Source organism: Bubalus kerabau, chromosome 6 (genome assembly GCF_029407905.1).
Source record: "Bubalus kerabau isolate K-KA32 ecotype Philippines breed swamp buffalo chromosome 6, PCC_UOA_SB_1v2, whole genome shotgun sequence".
Lineage (NCBI taxonomy): Eukaryota > Metazoa > Chordata > Mammalia > Artiodactyla > Bovidae > Bubalus > Bubalus kerabau.
Genome location: NC_073629.1, coordinates 84,053,896 through 84,073,307, shown reverse-complemented (window position 1 = coordinate 84,073,307; position 19,412 = coordinate 84,053,896). Strand labels below are relative to the sequence as shown.

Genomic DNA, 19,412 nt, shown 5'->3' with positions numbered 1-19,412 from the left:
ATGAGGATGATGAAAGTACCGAACACACAGGTCTGTTTGTACATTGACGTCTCAGCGTACATGTAGCCCACCTGACTTGGTAACTGGCAACTGTGCTTCTTAGGTTCTGGTGGTTCTTTTATCCCCATCATGTGCTGGCTCCATACCTTGGACCAGAGGTTTAAGGGTAATCAGTATAAGAAATGGGACATTGTGGTGGACCAGATGCTTTTCAGAGCTCTGCTTTCATCCTTCCACACTTTTGAGGAGAAGACAAGAGAAAGGGAAGGAAACCAATACCTCTCTGGTACTTGCTACCTGCCACATACCTTCACACACATATCATTCAGTTGTAATTCAGTGTTTCCATCATTAGTTCTCTAGTATTTGTTTCACCAGATGTATACATGTCATATGTACCCACTCCAGTGTTCTTGCCTGGAGAATCCCATGGACGGGGAAGCCTGGTAGGCTACAGTCCATGGGGTCGCACAGAGTCGGACACGACTGAAGCGACTTGGCAGGCACATGTCATATGTACAAGACCCCATTAGTCTTTTCTCATACCACTGAGAAGATGCTCAAGCATATGTTGAATTCAACCTTGATCGCAACCCTTTATTTAGGTAGCAGTTACTGCATTCTTACTGTTGGGAGAAATGAAGATTTCTAAGCGCTTTGTTGTTGTTCACTCACTAAGTTGTGTCCGACTCTTTGTGACCCTATGGACTGCAGCACACCAGGCTTCCCTTCACTGTCTCCTGGAGTTTTCTCAAACTCATGTTCATTGTGTTAAGGATGCCATCCAACCTGTCTCATCCTGCGTTGACCTCTTCTCCTCTTGCCCTCAATCTCCTGCTAATAGGTAGTGGAACCAATCTGAACCCAAATTTTTTTGGCTGCTAGTCCAGTGCCCTTTCTTTTTATTTAAAAGTGTAAATGATGAGGGCAAGTTCTGAGAAATTAGTAGTACCTCTGTGGGTATGCATAGTTGCTTAGTTGTGTCTGACTCTGCAACCCCATGGACTGTAGCCCTCCAGGCTCCTTGGTCCATGTAATTTTCCAGGCAAGAATACTAGAGTGAATTGCCATTTCCTATTCCCGGGGACCTTCTTGACCCAGGGGTTGAACACACACCTCCTGCATTGGCAGGCAGATTCTCTACCACTGAGCCACCTGGGAAGCCCAGAAATGAAAGTGAAAGTGTTAGTTGTTCAGTGGTGTCCGACTCTTTGTGACTCCATGAACTATAGCCTACCAGGTTCCTCTGTCCCTGGAATTCTCCAGGCAAGACTGCTGGAGTGGGTGAGTGGGTAGCCATTCCCTTCTCCAGGGTATCTTCCTGACCCAAGGGTCAAACCCGGGTCTCCTACATTGCAGGTAGATTCTTTACCATTTGAGCCACCAGGGAAGCTCCCAAGGTGAAAGTGTTAGTCATTCAATTGTGTCCGACTCTTTGCAACCCTATGGAGTGTAGCCCACCAGCCTATTCTGTCCATGGAATTCTCCGGGCAAGAATACTGGAGTGGGTTGCCATTCCCTTCTTCAGGGGATTTTCCCAACTGAGGGACTGAACCCAGGTGTCCTGCATTGCAGACAGATTCCTTACCATCTGAGCCACTAGGGAAGTTCAGTACCTCTGTATAGTACCTCTATGTCATATGCAAATTGGGTTTTAAAGTGTTTAGCAGGGAAGTCAGCTTCTTTGTCACATTGCTGGTTAATCTGGCTTTAAGCAAAGATAGAATTGCAGACTGCTATAGCGTTTTCAGTAGAGGCACTTTTTGCTCTTCCAAAATGTTAGATTTGCTCTTCCAGTGTTAGATTCACACTGGAAGGAATAACACCAATAGTTTCCATTTATAAGACAGTTTAGAACTCCTCTTCTGAAAATTTCCATGAGCACCATTTATTGACTTTCCAATGTCTTTCTCCTCTTTTTTCGACTGTGATCCTTTAAAGCAGAGGCCACAGGGTCACCTTCACTGTGTGTTCTTCTTTCAGGACTGGCTCTGAAATCTACCCAGATGCATTCAAGGTTTAAATTCCTGAACTTTGATTCATTCAACACTAGCCCTTTATCAAGCTCATGTTCTATTCTGCCATATGTTCAAGAAGAAAATAAGACAAAATCAATTATATTAGTATATTAACTCATGTATATGAAATCTAGAAAAATGGCACGGATGAACCTATTTGCAGGACAGGAATAGAGAAGCAAACATAGAGAACAGGCTTTGGACACAGTTTGAAGGGAGAAGGGGAGGGTGGGATATATATGTCCGACTCTTTGGGACCCCATGGACTATAGCCTGCCAGGCTCCTCCATCCATGGGATTCTCCAGACAAGAGTACTGGAGTGGGTTGCCTTTCCTTCTCCAGAGGATCTTCCTAACCCAGGGATCAAACCTGGGTCTCCTGCATTGTTGGCAGATGCTTTATTGTCTGAGCCACCAGGGAAGTCCTATATATATACACTACCATTTTTAAAATAGATAGTCAGTGGGAAGCTGCTGTATAGGCACAGGGAGCTCAACCTGGAGCTCTGTAACAACCTAGAGAGGTGGGATGGGGGTAGAGGGCAGGGGGGAGGCTCAAGAGGAGGGGACATACTTATACTTGTGATTGATTCACACTGTTGTATGGCAGAAGCCACCACAATATTGTAAAGCAATTATCCCCTAGTTAAACGTTTTAAAAAATAGTGATAAAATTAATCGGTCATACTGTTAAGGGGCACCATGCTGGGGCTCAAGGAAGAATTAAAGAATGAGGTAATTTTAAAATTCATTTTGTCACATAATCTGTTTAAGAGTAAAGTTTAAAAAAAGAAAAAAAGCCAGAAATGAGGAAAAGAGTTCTAGGATCTTTCTGCCATATGGGGGGGAAAAGAGAAAATCTAAATGAGAGATAGTTATGGTCCTAAAAAATAAGTTACAGGTAGGCAGCTAGTGATACTCACAGTCATCCAGGACTCCTAGGCTGTAGTCTCAGAATATTATGTGGTTTGGGGTTAAATCTCTCAGGTTAGAAGCTAATAGGGAATTAAGGAGACAAAATGAAATTATAATCTAATCTAGTAATAATGAATGACTGGGCATAATCTGATCATTATATATGGTGTAGTTACAAATCTGATGGGACCCTGTTGAAGAAAGAGTTTGTCAGTATGTCCAGAGAAAAAACCAGAGTGGGGACTGGGGTGGGAGTTTCAGATAATACGCCAGCACTCCCCGAAGGAGAAAATGTCCTGTCCAGGTAATTGTTTTCACCAACCCTAAAACAGAGTTAGGAATGTGGGTTTATTATAGGTTGGTTTCATTCACTATCATCTTTAGCATCTTTATTAAACACTTGCGATTTGCCAAGTACCATGCTAAGTGCTTTTCATGTATTGCTCCGTTTAATCTTTTCAACATCCATACTGTGTAACTACTCTTATTTTTTCCCATTTTGTATATGAAGAAACTCAGGCTTAGAGAGGTCAGGTAACCTGATCAGGATTTCAGAACTTTTAAGTTCAGGAGCTAGGGTCACAAACTCCTAACACTCTACTCTACAAGTCCCACCTTTCTTCTCATCTTGAGATAGCTTAACCACCTGCCAACTGTGCGCTCGACCTCTCCCCTGGATGCCTCTCAGACATTTGCCAAGGGCTGGAGTAAACCCATGGGTGGCGCAGTGGTCAAGATTGTACCTGCAGTGCAGGAGACGTAAGAGACACAGATTCGATCCCTGGATCAGGAAGATCCCCTGGAGGGGGAAATGGCAACCCACTCCTGTGTTCTTGCCTGGAAAATCCCATGAACAGAGGTGCCTGGCGGGCTACAGTCCATGAGGTCACAAAGAGTCAGACCCAACTGAACACACACATTGTTGTTGTTAGAGTAAACCTATCCTTTCTCCTATCCAAATCAGTCTCTCTCCATGTTCCCTGCTTGACCAAACAAAATGCATGAGTTCATGCCTTTGAGTAAACCATCATATAATAATTTCCCCTGTAAATTGCCCGTAAAAAAAGGATGATGGTGGGAGCAGAGATAAGCATTGCGCTCAGTTAATCGCTGTTATCATTTATTTCAATTAACTGTACTGTTAACTAGGCATCATTTTCACGTATGTTTTGATACTTGGCATCTCTCTCAGGTCTGAAGTCCACATTTCTCTACGGAGCTCTGACGAACATATCTTTTATCTCCCAGTGTCTTTAATGAGTGTGCTTTTTTGCCTTCAATCGGATATCTTAAGGGGAAAGAAATTCTAATATCAGGACTAGAGACTTGAAAGGATTTAACACTCAGTATAAATATAGATATGGGGATTACTGGCATGACAGCAGAAGAAAAACCTCTGGCTGAAATGACCATAAGAAGATATCTGATAGGCTTAAAGGCTGACAGATCTGAAAGGACCAAAAAAGCATTCGGAAATGACAAGCTGCATTCCTTTCTGAGAGTTATTACAGGTGGTTGAATAAAACTTTTCAGCCTGGTGTGTCATTTTTGGTAGTAACTTGAAGCCCCATTAAATGGTGCTTGACTGCTGAAGTTGGAGAGGGCAGTTGATCCCTGTAATGCTGGTAACTGGCTTTATCTTTTATGTTTCAGGAAGACATCTCCCAGGTGGTTGGTCAAGGTGTGGTGGCAGGTCAGCAAAAGGCACTGGAATGTCCAGCTGACAGTGTACGTAACTGACCCTTTAGGCTGCTCTACTGGGATGATATGAATTATAATGATGGGCTCCAAAAGAAAAGGAGGTGGTTATAATGAAAGCTGATCCTTTATTACTTGGCAGGAAGCTATGATGTGTCTACCAACCTGATGACAATCCGCAGCTATATCACCTGTTCTATGCAGGGTGTGCCTAGAGGATATTTGGAAATATCTCTGTTGTATCCCTCTACCAACACCCTAAGGAAGTATCTGAAAGTGAGGCATCTCTGAAAACACACTTACACCTAAATTCTGAGGGCCTCGCAATGTCCTACATAATGTCATGAATAAAAATTTTAAGAGGAAGAATTTATAGTTTTGTAGAAATACAAATGTAAGAATAAATGTTTCTTGTATGTATAGCTTTTCTTCTTAAAAAAAAAATAAATTTCTTTCAAACGTTTGCACTTTTGTCATTGTAGAACTTTTTTGTGCTGCTAAAGTTTACATTATTAATATATTAACTAGTTTTATGTTTAAGGAACTGTAGATTACTAGAGGTTACAGGAAATATATGATATTTCAAATCTTACCAAAGAAAATGCCTTTGTAAAGTATCCAAAATTGTATGCCAGAAACCTAAATAAAAACAAATAGGTGTAGAAAGAACCTTAAAAATAAGATTCAACTGAAAAAAATTTAGTTCAACTGAAAACTGTAAGGAATTAAAAAAAAATTAGAACCAGATTTTTTCTTTTAAACTTAGGTAATGTATTTGCAAATACAATTAATGTGATAGTACTTTCTATACTTCCACCTGTCTCAAGACACATATCAAGCATCTCTAAAATTTTATAACCCATAGAATTTTAGAACTTGGGTGAATCCTATACATCCTCTGGCCTTTCTTTTCCCTGTTGAAAAATGAGCACTTAAATATTTAAAACATTCTCCTTTGGGAAAGTGATGATAACCCTTTTCTGTGGCTGCAGAAGAGAAATGGCTCAGAGATCAGTGGCCAACATCTTCAGTGAAGCTGTGTCAGCATACCTTAAAGAACTTCCCCACCATTTGAGCTGTTCCACAATGGAATAGATTCCTTGTGGAAATGGAATTTTTCATCCCTGAAGGTTTTCAATCAGAAACTGGCTGATCATTTATTACTATGTTATCAAAGGACATAAAAACAGTAATAGCTATTATTAACTGAACTCCTAAGTTGTTCTTGAAATAATGATAGGTTTACTTATGTACTTTTCAACCTTCACAACAACCGTGCAAGGTGAAGAGTTATCACCACTGATTTAAAGATGAGGCCATGAAGGAGGTTGAGTGGCTTGTTGGTGGTCACACAGCTAATTAGTGATAGAAAACTCAGCAATTCATATCTTCTTTTGAGTCATGATTTTTTTCCCTATCATGAAGACCTGATGAAGTATAGACTCTTTTCCCAGAAAAACACTGGTATACTTTGCTACAAACACAGAGGTTATGTAGTTCCCAGGATACCCTCTGAAAACCATTTAGAAGCTCATTTATCCTGGGTTAAGAATCCATGGTTTAACTTTAAAAAATAAATCTCAACTTAAAAAGTCAAACATCCCCACCCCTACCTCTGAAAACATTTGTCTGAGCTCCACATCCCTAGTGCCAATTTCTTTGGTCTAGAATAGGAGTTCTAGCATTCATAAATGTTAAACTCCCTAACAGTTTCTGTTATAAAGACAGGGTTGAGAACCCCTGGTGTAGTTAGGTTGGGTGACTTATAAAATCCATTCAAACTCTGATGTTAGAATATAGTAACACTCAACAGCAAATGCAATCTTTCACCTTTTAAAATATTTTTATGTAATTTTAAAATACTCAAATTTTACAGCCTACAAATCCAATATTTATCTTTCAATACTTAGTAGTTTGGTTTTATGTCAATGGATGAATCATGGGAGCTACATTCATTCATCACCACACCTACCAACAACAAGCCTCTCAATATATGTGCTTGTTTCACTTGCTTTCTATGAACTATTTCCTCGTTTTTCCAACCCATATTTATTGGAAACTTTCCTAGTATGCACACTGAAATGGGATGCTACATGAACTGGGAAATAAAAATGAGCAACAAACATTCCCTGTTGTTATAAAAGTCATAAGGTAGTGATGCCTGTCTCTTGTGCTTTCCTGTTTTAAAATTCACAGCTCTTCATAAAAGAGCTCTGTAGCCTGCACATAGCTTTGTTATCAATTTTCTTTTTTGAAATGATACAAAGGAGAGGTGACATAAGTTCTGTGTGTATTAAGATTACTTTCCATTGCTGCAAGAAGTTTCTCTTTTACATAATAGGGTGGCTGTGATCAGTTTGAGGATGACAGTGTCTCCACGGTGTCATGGACCCAAGCACCTCTTATCTGATTACTGCATCGTTATTTGATTACTCTTCCATCTTCAAAATTTAGCATATTTTTTTTAATCTAAGATTGCTGCTCCAGTTGTTTACATTACATCTGAATTTCATCTAAGGAAGGGGAAGGCAGGGTTGTTCTTCTTAAGAAAACAACCTGAAAATTGTACATTCATGTTTGTTTACGTGCCATACCATAACACAGACTAGTCTGTGGTTATGTCTGGCTTCAAGGAGGTTGGGGAATATGGTCCTTAGAATAATTGGATCGGTGGTTCCATTGTTCGGTTTTCTCATAGTAACTCCTGGTTTGTCATTTTTCTACTTTCCTCTTTTTAAAATCACCAAAAATATGTATTCAAGAAAGTCTTTTTAAAAAAGTGTACAATCATTGTTAAATGATGTTAATAGAAAAACTGCAGAGAAAAAAAAATGAACATCAGTAGAATCATTGCCTAGCAGCTGTTTGATAAATACTTTAAACTTGTAGCATTCTTCAAATACCGATTTTAGTCCTACTCCTTCCTTTAATTAACTGTGATTTCAGATGTCACTTGACATTTGTGTCTTGGTTTCTTCATCTATAAAAGAGAATAACATTGTCTAATTCTCCAGGTTATTCTCATGATTAAATGAATTCATGGATATGAAAGTGTTTTTGAAAACTGACGAGCACAATACAGATATACAATGAGTGGTATTGCTTTTCTTGTTGCATACTGCACAATGCCTTGTATTGAAGCATAGACTTCCACTGATGGAATCTTGGGGTGTTGTTGTTCTGGAGCAGTTACCATGATCCTATTTCTAGACTCCAGGGACAGGCTGGTGCTTCACTGTCTCCACCAGAATCTTCCAGCTGGGGATGGGTTCTCTGGCTAACTACAGATCCAGAAGGCAGGTCAGGTTACTCTGTATATTTCCTAACTGCCTGTTAAGCAAGCATGGAGTCCTTTTGGTTTTTCTTAGTTTTCTAATACTAATACTCATTAGAGGTATTAGCAACAAAAATTTAGAATTGCAAGTTCATTTTCTAAAGCTCACACAGCGAAGGTCTCTGTACTTTCATTGAGTTACAGATGTATTTCCCACTGAGTTTCCATGTCTTCAATTATGCTCTCTGCATTCATTCATTCATTCAGCATTTATCCAGACCCTACTATGTTCCAGGCACTGGGAATTGAAGGTGAATAAGCTTTTTTTTTTTTTTTTTTTTAGGTGAATGAAGTGTAATGATGTACCTGGCACTTAGTAGGCTTTCAGCAGATGCTTGTTATCCCTTCCTGCCCCTCATGTCAATTAACTTACCTCATGACTCTTTGACCATGTGAATGTGTCCAGAAGAGATGGGCAGTGTCATGTACTCAGAACATCCACAGCATAGATTGTTTTTCACTGCGCTCAGCACAGATCTATAAACTTCACTGATTTCATCATGTAAAAATGCTTCCTAGCTCTGGCTTCATACATAAATCACAATGATGGTTTCTGTCCTTCTTCCCTTCCTTGATCCATCCTTCACCAAAGCGCTTTAAAGTTAACTAAGGAAGCATGGGGAATGAAACAAAAATCATCCTAACTTCCCCTTGCCACCTCTCCAACTTGAATTTTCAAGAGGCATTATTGGAGTGTTTTGGTGACAATACCCCAGTTTTAAAGTCTTCTCCTTTTGTTACCTTCCTCTTCTCTGACATTCATCTAACTTTCCTTCCTTTTGTAGGCCAGCAGCCAAATGAAACAGCAAAAATACTCAATGAAAATCTCCTTCAGTTCACAAGAGATACCTTTAGCACCAACTTCATACCATTCAACAGATGCAGACTTCACAGGCTATGGTATGACTCTTTCTCTGAGCAGACTTGAATTGATTCATCAAACCTTAGAAAAGGAAAGGATTTTGTTGTCCTGAAGAGAGCACTGGATCAGAAGTCAGGAAGCCTGGCTGGCATCCTTGCTCTACTTCCTGACCTTTGGGACTTGGATTGGTTACTTGATTTTCAACATCTTTTTCCTCATCTCCACCAGTGGGATTGCTTATTGTTTATTGAATATAAAAGTACTAGAATTTAAAAAGGCACTCAATATATGCTACTTGAATCTGAGGCTTCTGGATTATTATCTAATCATGCCAAAGGATTGTATATAATTCACAAGTAGTATATCTTAAAAATCACATTGAACAAAATTGTATACTTGCATATGTTGATATGAGCTATTTATAGATTGTTAATTTTCAGTGCTTAAAGAAATAAGTATTTACTTTATCTCTGAATTGCTAGATTGTATTATGCTGACTAATGGTTGAAAATAGAACTTCAAAATGAATAATGAATATTTCCATCTGCTTTTATCCAATATAAATCATTTTTAAAAGAAGGACTATTTAAAACACCTTGCTCACCAGTGGTAAAGCATGACCCTGTGTGAATTTAGGAGACCTGACACCTTTATGGTATTTGCCTTTTACATATTTTTTTTCATGAACATTAACTCTTAAAAATTTTATGAGGCAGGTATTATTCTAAAGCACTAGATTTTTACTAAAATACTTAATGAATGTGGTCAGCAAACTATGACCCTGGGTCACAGTTGGCCCACCATCTGTTTTTACATTTATAAAAGGTTAGAAAAAAATCAAAAGACTGTTTCATGAAAATTGTATGAAATTCAGATCTCAGTGTCCATAAATAAAATTTTATGGGAATACTGGTTTTTTTACATATTATCTATGGCTGCTTTCACACTATAAAGAGAGATTTGAATAGCTGCACCAGAGCTGGTATGGCATGTAAAGCCGCAGATATTTACCACCTGGCCTTTTACCAAAGATGTGTGATGACCCCTACGTAGACCAATGGAATCTTGATAATAAATATCCCATATTTTTACCTCGTTAACAGAAATTAATCATCCCACAATTTAATCTGTGGAAATTATATTCATTCAGCCATCCACTTACCAAACACTGATTGGGGACTTGGTAGGAGTCAGGCCTTGGGCTGGATTCTTTGAGAGAAATAAACACCAAGACTGACTCATGGCTGGGCTAGGGTGAGGCAGAAGCCGAAGAGGGAAAGAAATGCCACTTCCAGTGTCTCTGACTGCTTTCCCTCAGTCAAGAGACTAAACCAGTGATTTATGTAAGGAGCATAAACTTTTTAAAGCATTCATGAAATTCTGCTGCCTTGGTACATTGTTTTTATTGTAAATTAGTGAAAAATATAGCATGAAATACATATGTTGTATAAATATCTAGAGTCAAATTAGGTTTACAATTTAATATCTGTTTAATATGGCATTTTAAAATTGTTACTGAGGCTATGTCCCTAAATTTCTCACTGTTAAACAAGAGGCCATTAGATTTATAAATTCCATGTGGTCAGGAATGGCACCTATGTGAATGCTACACTATGCCTGACCCTGGGCTGAGCCAGCACGTTATTTATTTGATCCCTTAAACGCCCTCTTAGATAGCAATTACATGAGCCTCAGACCAATGAGCCTCAGTTTCATCCACTATTCATTTCCTTAATTTCCTTGGAAACTCAAATCCATTTCTGCAACATCTGGAAACCTGAGCCCTTTTGTCCCAAAGACAATGATTATTGCTGAGTCAGAGCAGAACCCCTACAGGCTTACCCGGAGCCTGTTTTCTTTTGTTTTCTAGGATTGGCAAACATTCTGTAAGGAGTCAGGTAGTAAATATGAGGCTCGTGGGCCATATGGTCTCTCTTGCAGCTACTCAACTCTGCCATTAGCAGCTGTGGACTGGATATAAATGAATTAGTAGAGCTGTATTCCAATAAAACTTTATTTACAGATATTAAAATTTAAATTTCTATACTTTTCACATGTGTTGAAACATTATTTTTCTTTTGACTTTTTTTATATTTTAACCTTTTGAAGTAGAAGCCATTCTTGGTGCTGGGGCCATAGTCTGCTGGCCCTTGCTTGAACAGAGGTTTGTGGATGTCATTTTGGCCACTGTGCATTAGCTGCAGCTGACCAGCAGATAGGGCCCCTTATTATCAGTCCTTTAGCAAATTCTGTCACGAGGTAAGGATCCCTGTGGCTCAGTGATAAAGAATCCACCTGCCAATGCAGGAGATGTGGGTTCAAACCCTGGGTTGGGAAGATGCCCTGGAGAAGGAAATGGCAACCCACTCCAATATTATTTCCTGGGAAATCCCATGGACAGAGGAGCCTGACGGGCTACAGGCCATGGGGTTGCAGAAGAGTCAGACACAACTTAGCGACTAAACAGCAACAAGAATCAGTATCCACAATGATCAAAATTAGTTATCAAAAAATATGAAGTTCTCTAGAAACTATTATAAGATTCTCTTGAAACTGTCATTTTGAATGTTTGGATTTTCAAACATTTGAAAAATGTTTGAGTGACTTTTGACTGAAAATGGACATGTGTAAATATTTTTTCTCCCAGCTTTTAGAAAAACTGGCCTAAAACAATGAATTTTAAAAGTAAAACAGCAATGACTCTTTTAACAAGCTTTTCATTTATGGACCCAACAATTAATTTTACAGTTTATAACACAATTTTTTTTTTACTATGTTTCTATTTGGGGATTATTTTCATTTGTCATACTTTATTGATTGGATCCTTTATACATCTTAATTCATATGATATGCTCTAACTGAAAGTATTTAAGCACTATTTCTAGTATTTTAAAACTATAGCTCAAAATTTATGTCATATATATCATTATTATTATATATAATTATGGCATATATCTACATGTACTTAATTATTTAATCAACTTAAATTTTTCCATCCTGGTTTTCATGGTATATTTTGAGATTTAAAAAATTTCAAATACTGTGTAACTAAAGTGGTTGATGGTTTGGGTTGGTGGTAGCTATGGTCTTCAACTCAAAAGTGTCATAGGAATGTCATGTTTCATCCATGGCTGAATGGGGAGTGGTGACCCAGTGTTTCCCTTCATGATACTTGGCAGGAAAAGAGTGCAATGATAAACACGTACAAACCCTGCACTCCCCGAGCAGTGGAGTGTACAAGTTGAGATGCAGCTCCTGCTTGCCAGTCACTCTGCATTCACTTCTTCTCCAGGTGGTTTCCAGGCTCCTCTGTCAGTGGACCCCGCCACATGTCCCATCATTCCTGGCCAGGAGATGATTATAGAAATATACAAAGGGCGTTCGGGGCTTGGTCTCAGCATTGTGGGAGGAAAAGACACACCCTTGGTAAGTTTCTAGAAGTACAATATATCCACTGGCACAGAGTTAGATACTTAGCCTTATTATGGCCTCGTGTCACTTCTATGAAAGACAGCTTTTTCTTGGCATGTAAATATATGAACTACTGCTATTATTATCATTATAATCATTGCTATTTAGTGAATTGATACACAAAGTGTACATCAGTTACTCCAGTCCCAAAATTTAGGCTTGGCTTTATTTTGACCATGTTCACATCTACTCATAATTTTTTTAAAAACTGGCCTCAAAGGTCAGTTTTTACTTGTATGATGGATCTTTCATTATTCAGTACATTTGATGGTCACTAATCAATAGAGTCATTGAAATGTAAAACTCCTTGGGTTTTGATTTATAAAAATGTGATTAATCAATGCATATTATTTGAATAAGTAATACATGCACATTATACAAAATTAAATTGACACAGAAGGATATAAACTGAAAGATAAATCTGTCTCCTACCCTTGTTGCCTAGCCTTGCCTTCAACCCCAACCCCAACCAGGGGCTCTCCCTAGAGAAAATCACTCTTATTAATGAATATGCTTTTAAATGAACATTTTGGTATTTCTTTTGTCCATTTTATGTGGTAAGAAGTAAATTGTATATGGGTTTCCCAGGTGACTCAGTGGTAAAGAGTCCATCTGCCTGTGCAGGAGCCACAGGAGACCCAGGTTCGATCCCTGGGTCATGGAGGAGGAAATGGCAACCCACACCAGTATTCTTACCTGGAGAATCCCATAGAGGAGGCTGGCGGGCTACAGTCCATGGCGTTGCAGAGTCGGACACAACTGACCAAACACGCAGCAAATTGTATATGCCAGATTTACAGATAGAACAAGTATAATATCAATAAAATTATTCTTTCCATTTTTGATAGGAATATAATATTTCTGTGTTTAGTACTGTTGTGGGGGGTGAGGAGAGATCCTGCTCTATTTTCCTGTAATGAACATTAGTTCCCTAGTTAGTTAGTTCAGTCGCTCAGTCGTGTCCGACTCTTTGCGACCCCATGAATCGCAGCACGCCAGGCCTTCCTGTCCATCACCAACTCCCGGAGTTTACTCAAACTCATGTCTATCGAGTCGGTGATGCCATCCAACCATCTCATCCTCTGTCATCCCCTTCTCCTCCTGCCCCCAATCCCTCCCAGCATCAGGGTCTTTTCCAATGAGTCAACTCTTGGCATGAGGTGGCCAAAGTATTGGAGTTTCAGCTTTAGCATCAGTTCTTCCAATGAACACCCAGGACTGATCTCCTTTAGAATGGACTGGTTGGATCTCCTTGCAGTCCAAGAGCCTCTCAAGAGTCTTCTCCAATACCACAGTTCAAAAGCATCAATTCATTAGTGCTCAGCCTTCTTCACAGTCCAATTCTCACATCCATACATGACCACTGGAAAAACCAGAGCCTTGACTAGATGGACATTAGTTCCCTAAGGCACAGGGCAACTCAAGAACAACATATGTTGCAGAAACCAGGGTCTTACTGCCTTCTATGTGTTTCCTGGTCATGCTCCCTCTCTCTCCCACTATCAGGCCTTATCTAGAGAACCCTAGTAGTTCATTTGACCCTACTAGTGAGCCACCTCAACCTCAGTGTGCACAGAGGCTTGTGTTTATTTATTAAAAGATTTTATTTCCTTCAGCTCGATTAAAATATTGTTAAAACTTTTCTCCAGGGTTCTAGCTAATTATTTCCTGCATTACTCTTGCGTGGCCTGTGCCGGCAGGAACTGCTGTGTGTGGCTTCCCATGTCCATGGTGATGTTTTCATCAGCCTGGGTGGAATTGGGAACACTTGGAGTTAGCCAGCTTAGCAGCCAATTTTAGCTCCCAGCTCGTTCATGGGTCTTTGGCTCTTTAAGGTCCCAGGACTTTTCTACTTTTTTGTGGTCTGGCTTGGAACACTCCCTGTTCAGCATTAGTTATTGAGGAAAGAAGTGAACTCTTCCTTAGAAGCTTCCCTTTACATATTTTGGTCTAGGTTACATTTTCAAATTGTGTTTTTAATAATGCCTTCTAGTTATTATGTGATCTGGCTTTGAATAGTCCATAGAAACACTTTGGCTATCCCTCCAACCACCAGTGAGTTCCTGCTGTACCCAGGAGGGTACACACCACCGACAAAGGACCAGAACAGTTACCCAGACTCACATATGCATTCCAGCCTCCCAGCCTCTGCTCACCTCCCCTCAACCTGCTCTCTTTCTATACCTTCCCGCTTCTTCCTCAAGAGTCTGTACCTCCTCCAGTAGCCGATGCAAGGCTTCCCTGGCTTCTCCAACTTCCATGATCTCTCCTGAGCTGATCTTGGAGCTGATAGTTGACCATCCACATATATATCATATACTAAGATTATTGGGGTGGTTTTCAGAAATTGCTGGTTGACCATGAACATTAGGGATGTCTGCTTCTCATAGTCTATTGCCTCATATTTCCTCATTCAACATTCAAACAGATGTTGTTGAATAGGAAATAAATTGAAATTGGTATAAAGTTATATTTGAAATGAACCAGAGAAATTACATTTTAAGGAAATTCTTCAGTGAATTCTTTCATAAAGAAAAATTAGCCCTCTGATTTATTTTTTGTAAATAAATGAATCTCTTAATAACTGCTTAAAATAAGACAGAAACTAGATTTTCCAGAGGAAGTTAGAAGATTTTAATCAGCATATCTGACCTAACTGAAAGAGTTTATTGGCTGATTTGTTTTTATTTTCCTTCTTCTTTTGTTGTTATCAATTTGATTTTTCGCTTTGTGAGGGTTGGCTAGATATACCTGTGTGCTCTTGGATCTTAAATACCGTGTATGTTTGTGCTGCTGGTCACTAGCTCGAGGGCTTCCACTGCTTGACAGCATCTCCTGCATCCTGGTTGGGGGGCTGTTTGAGAAATACTATTCTCTGCTTCTCTTGCCACCATGAGGCAACCAAAAAAAAATTCTTTAAGAGCATCTTGAGGTTCATAATATATGGTTCTGCCTTTTGAGACTGTAAATCCCATTGTCCTTGGAAGGATAAGCACCACTTAAAAATGAGAAATGAGACACAGTTTTTATTTCCTAACCTCAGGTACCTCATCAAAAGCTGTTAAGCTTGACTCACAAGTAATATATAGGCATGTTATTTTGGTGAGGCTGAACAGCAGGAGGGTGGAAGGTGCTTTAACAAAGAAACCCAGTGTTTACCACAACAAGTATCTTTCTTTTTTCCTTTCCCCACCTCCAAATTTTGACATAGGTCACATGGGATATACCAGCTAATTGACACTCCAGGTCACTTTATCCAATCAGGTCCTAGAAGTGCATCCAGCCAGCAGGCAGTCAGCAAACAAAGAGACCGTATAAAAGGAATCAAGGACAATGTTGAGATCTGCTGACAGAAGTTCTTGCCTTTGGACTTTTGATTATGTGACGCATCCTTATTTCAGCTCCGGTGCTAGCGTATTCTAAGGGCTGGTGGTCTTTCTTAAGGCTTTTCCCTAGCCCTCCCAGTTAAGGTTTCTGTGCCCTCTTTATTGTGTATCTAACAGATGTTTTTTGCCATCTTTAGAGGTATTAAGCCTCTGGGACTTGGTCTTGACACCACATCAGTTCTATCTGCCATAAATAGTTTATCTGGAGCCAAGACAAATGGTTTCTGAGATCACAGAGAGAAAGCTCACTTAGCATCCCATTGTATTTGCAGCCAGCCATCTAAATAGACCTCTTAAAATACCAAAGTAATGCTGAAGTGACCCCTTTAGAAAGGTTTATGAGCACACCTGGACCCAATCCTCCTTGACAAGCTTTGTCTCTGTTGTTTGAACCATATGATGTGCTCCCAGGTCTGCTTTTGGGGAGTCTGGCTCTTGTGTGATATGAAGCACATGTGTGCTCAGAGGCTAGCCTTTGCTTACTGCTGAGGATACAAAGCTGAGTGAAGCAACCCTGCCCTTAAAGAGCTCACACACTCGTTCAAGTTGATTCTACTGCCTTTAATGTTTTTAATGAAAAACCCTAATAGGGGCTATTAAAACAGGGAATTTCTCTGGAAAGTAGAAGAAAGTAAAACTGTTGCATGAAGTTTCTAGATTTAATCAATATAGGCTAGTTTTTATGTGTGTTTCTCATAAGCAGGTGCCATTAGTCTGTTCAGGCTGCTGTCACAAAACATCACAGACTGGATGGTTTAAAAACAACAGAAATTTATTTCTCACAGTTCTGGAGGCTAGAAGTCTAGGTGCTAGCACAGTAGGATGAGGGCCCTCTTCCGGGCTGCAGGTTTCTCATATCTTTCCATGGAGAAAGGAGCAAGTGAGTTCTGTGGGGCCTCTTTTATTAGGGCACTCATCCTCGAGGGCCTTGCCCTCATGACCTTACTTCAGTTCAGTTCAGTCGCTCAGTCATGTCCTACTCTTTGCGACCCCATGAACCGCATCACACCAGGCCTCCCTGTCCATCACCAACTCCTGGAGTTCACCCAAACCCATGTCCATCGAGTCGGTGATGCCATCCAACCATCTCATCCTCTGTCATCCCCTTCTCCTCCTGCCCTCAATCTTTCCCAGCATCAGGGTCTTTTCAAATGAGGTGACATCATTTGATGCCACCTAACCCTTTGGCCTTCGCATCAGGTGGCCAAAGTATTGGAGTTTCAGCTTCAGCATCAGTCCTTCCAATGAACACACAGGACTGATCTCCTTTAGGATGGACTGGTTGGATGTCCTTGCAGTCCAAGGGACTCTCAAGAGTCTTCTCCAACACCACAGTTCAAAAGCATCAATTCTTCGGTGCTCAGTTTTCTTTATAGTCCAACTCTCACATCCATACATGACCTCTCATGTATGGATTATTTATCACCTCTCAAAGGCCCTGCCTCCTTTGAGGAGGGGCACTAAGATTTCAACATAAGAATTTGAGGGAGACATGCAACCAGGGAGCTAGATAAGGCCTATTACATAAAAGAGACAGTATATTAATTCCTATTTTTAAAATTTACCTCCATCCATCTTATCTAGCCATCCTTTCATCCTGTCTCTCTCATGCCCCCTCTTTGGTCTTGGAGTAGCAAATTTGCATGAAATCTTGTGGCTCAGAGACTTGGAATATTCTTCCAAATGAAAGACCAAGGACTCTTACCTCTTATGCTACTTGCCTCGTATTGCTAACACCTATCCCTGAATCCCTTGGGCATCAGAAATGTTTGCTTACTAATTAGAAGTTTTATTTGCAGTGTCCTATAAAAACTAAAATATAGCTCTCTGGTGTCATTAATTGGGGTTATTTTATTATCAACTTTGGGAATTCTAGAGAAGAGAAAGAAAAATATTTTAGAGTATTGGCAAAATAAATAAATAAAGTCCTTCCCCTTCCTTAGCTATTGGGACTTCCCTGGTGGTCCAGTGGTTAAGCCACACTTCCACTGGAGGGGATGTGGGTTCGATCCTTGGTTAGGGAGCTAAGAACCTGCATGCCACATAGCACAGCCAGAGAGGGGATAAAAAAAGGGTGTTGGCAGACTTGAACTGTTTTGGGGATTGAGCAAGTGAAGTGAAATGAAGGTAAGTTTCCCAGGACCCTCACTCTCTGTTTTTCTTTCTCTGAGTACCATTGTTAAAGGTCCCAGAGTATAGACAACGTTTCTATTAAACCTAACAGGAAGCAGAACAGGGTAATGATGCTAATTCTACAGTATCAGAATCCCAGATCTTTAATTGTGGGGCCTTGGACAAGAGAAACTTTCTAAGTTAAATCTGCTTCTTCCTTTGTAAAATAATGGTGATGACCAAATCTACCTCTTAAGGCTGGTATGGAGATTAATTAACATAAAGAATATAAAGAAATTTTCCTAGTGCCCATCTACATTGAGTTCAGCAATTATTATTATTAAACATATTATCTTCAAGTAGATCCTTTGCTCCCTTCATCTCTGTGTCTTTAGTACGTTACCTGAACACTGAGAAACATGACTCTTTCCAGATAATTAGTTATTTGTTTCTCAGCATCAAGCTTTTAAAAAATGATCCCAGCACTGTTCTTAATATATAATTAATAAATATCATCTCATTTACTCTTCACAACAACCCCACAGGAGAAGTAGTAGTATTATCCCCATTTTATAGGGAAGGAAACCAAGATACAGATAAGTTAGGTAACTTCTCCAAGGGTATAATTCTAGCAGTTGGTCCAGTTGGAGTTTAATCAGATGATCTGACTCAAAAGCCACAGTATTTGGGCCCCTTTCCTAGCACTACCCCTCTGTGTCATCAACCTTCACCTGAAAAAGGGAGTTATCCATCTCACCCGCCAGACTCTGAGCTCCTTGAGAACAGGCCCGCTTTATTTTATTTTGCATCTTTGCTACCTCGCTGCGATCTGTTGAAAGTCAGCCCTCGACACAGGGTTTGTTGCTCGGCCGCCCGCCAGCGGGCCAGGCAGCGGTGGTGGTCCGTGCCACCCTCGCTCTTTTCCCTCTGCGGGCTCCACCTCTCCGTGGGCGGGCGGTGGTGTGTCCTCGGCCCCGGCCTCTGCAGGTCCCCGGGCAATTGAGGAGCTGCTGTCCTCCACGGAGCGGGAGGGTCGAGAGGGAGAAGGTGGGGGGCAACCTTTGCGACCCCATGGGCTGTAGCCCACCAGGCTCCTCAGTCCATGGAATTTTCCAGGCAAGAGTACTGGAGTGGGTTGCCATTTTCTTCTCCAGGGGATCTTCCCAACCCAGGGATCGAACCCGAAACTCCCACACAGCAGGCAGACACTTTAACCGCCTGAACCACCAGGGAAGCCCTTTGTATCTTTCAGTTCAGTTCAGTCGCTCAGTCGTGTCCGCCTCTTTGCGACCCCATGAATCACAGCGCGCCAGGCCTCCCTGTCCATCACGAACTCCTGGAGTTCACTCAGACTCACGTCCATCGAGTCAGTGATGCCATCCAGCCATCTCATCCTCTGTCGTCCCCTTCTCCTCCTGCCCCCAATCCCTCCCAGCGTCAGAGTCTTTTCCAATGAGTCAACTCTTCGCATGAGGTGGCCAAAGTCCTGGAGTTTCAGCTTTAGCATCATTCCTTCCAAAGAAATCCCAGGGCTGATCTCCTTCAGAATGGACTGGTTGGATCTCCTTGCAGTCCAAGGGACTCTCAAGAGTCTTCTCCAACACCACAGTTCAAAG

At 40.6% G+C, this 19,412-nt stretch overlaps 1 protein-coding gene across 4 annotated transcripts in view; it reads left to right on the top strand.

The window, feature by feature from the left end:
* PATJ (PATJ crumbs cell polarity complex component) overlaps nt 1–19,412 on the top strand; it is a 383,451-nt gene that overhangs the window by 292,516 nt on the left and 71,523 nt on the right. For all 4 annotated transcript variants that reach the window (XR_008715910.1, XM_055585657.1, XM_055585656.1 and 1 more), the window contains exons 32-34: nt 4,587–4,661; nt 8,751–8,865; nt 12,120–12,253. Coding sequence is in view for 3 of the 4 variants with exons in the window: in XM_055585657.1 (XP_055441632.1) it covers nt 4,587–4,661; nt 8,751–8,865; nt 12,120–12,253 (324 nt within the window). In the remaining variant the exon portion in view is untranslated. The remainder of the gene's footprint in view (nt 1–4,586; nt 4,662–8,750; nt 8,866–12,119; nt 12,254–19,412) is intronic.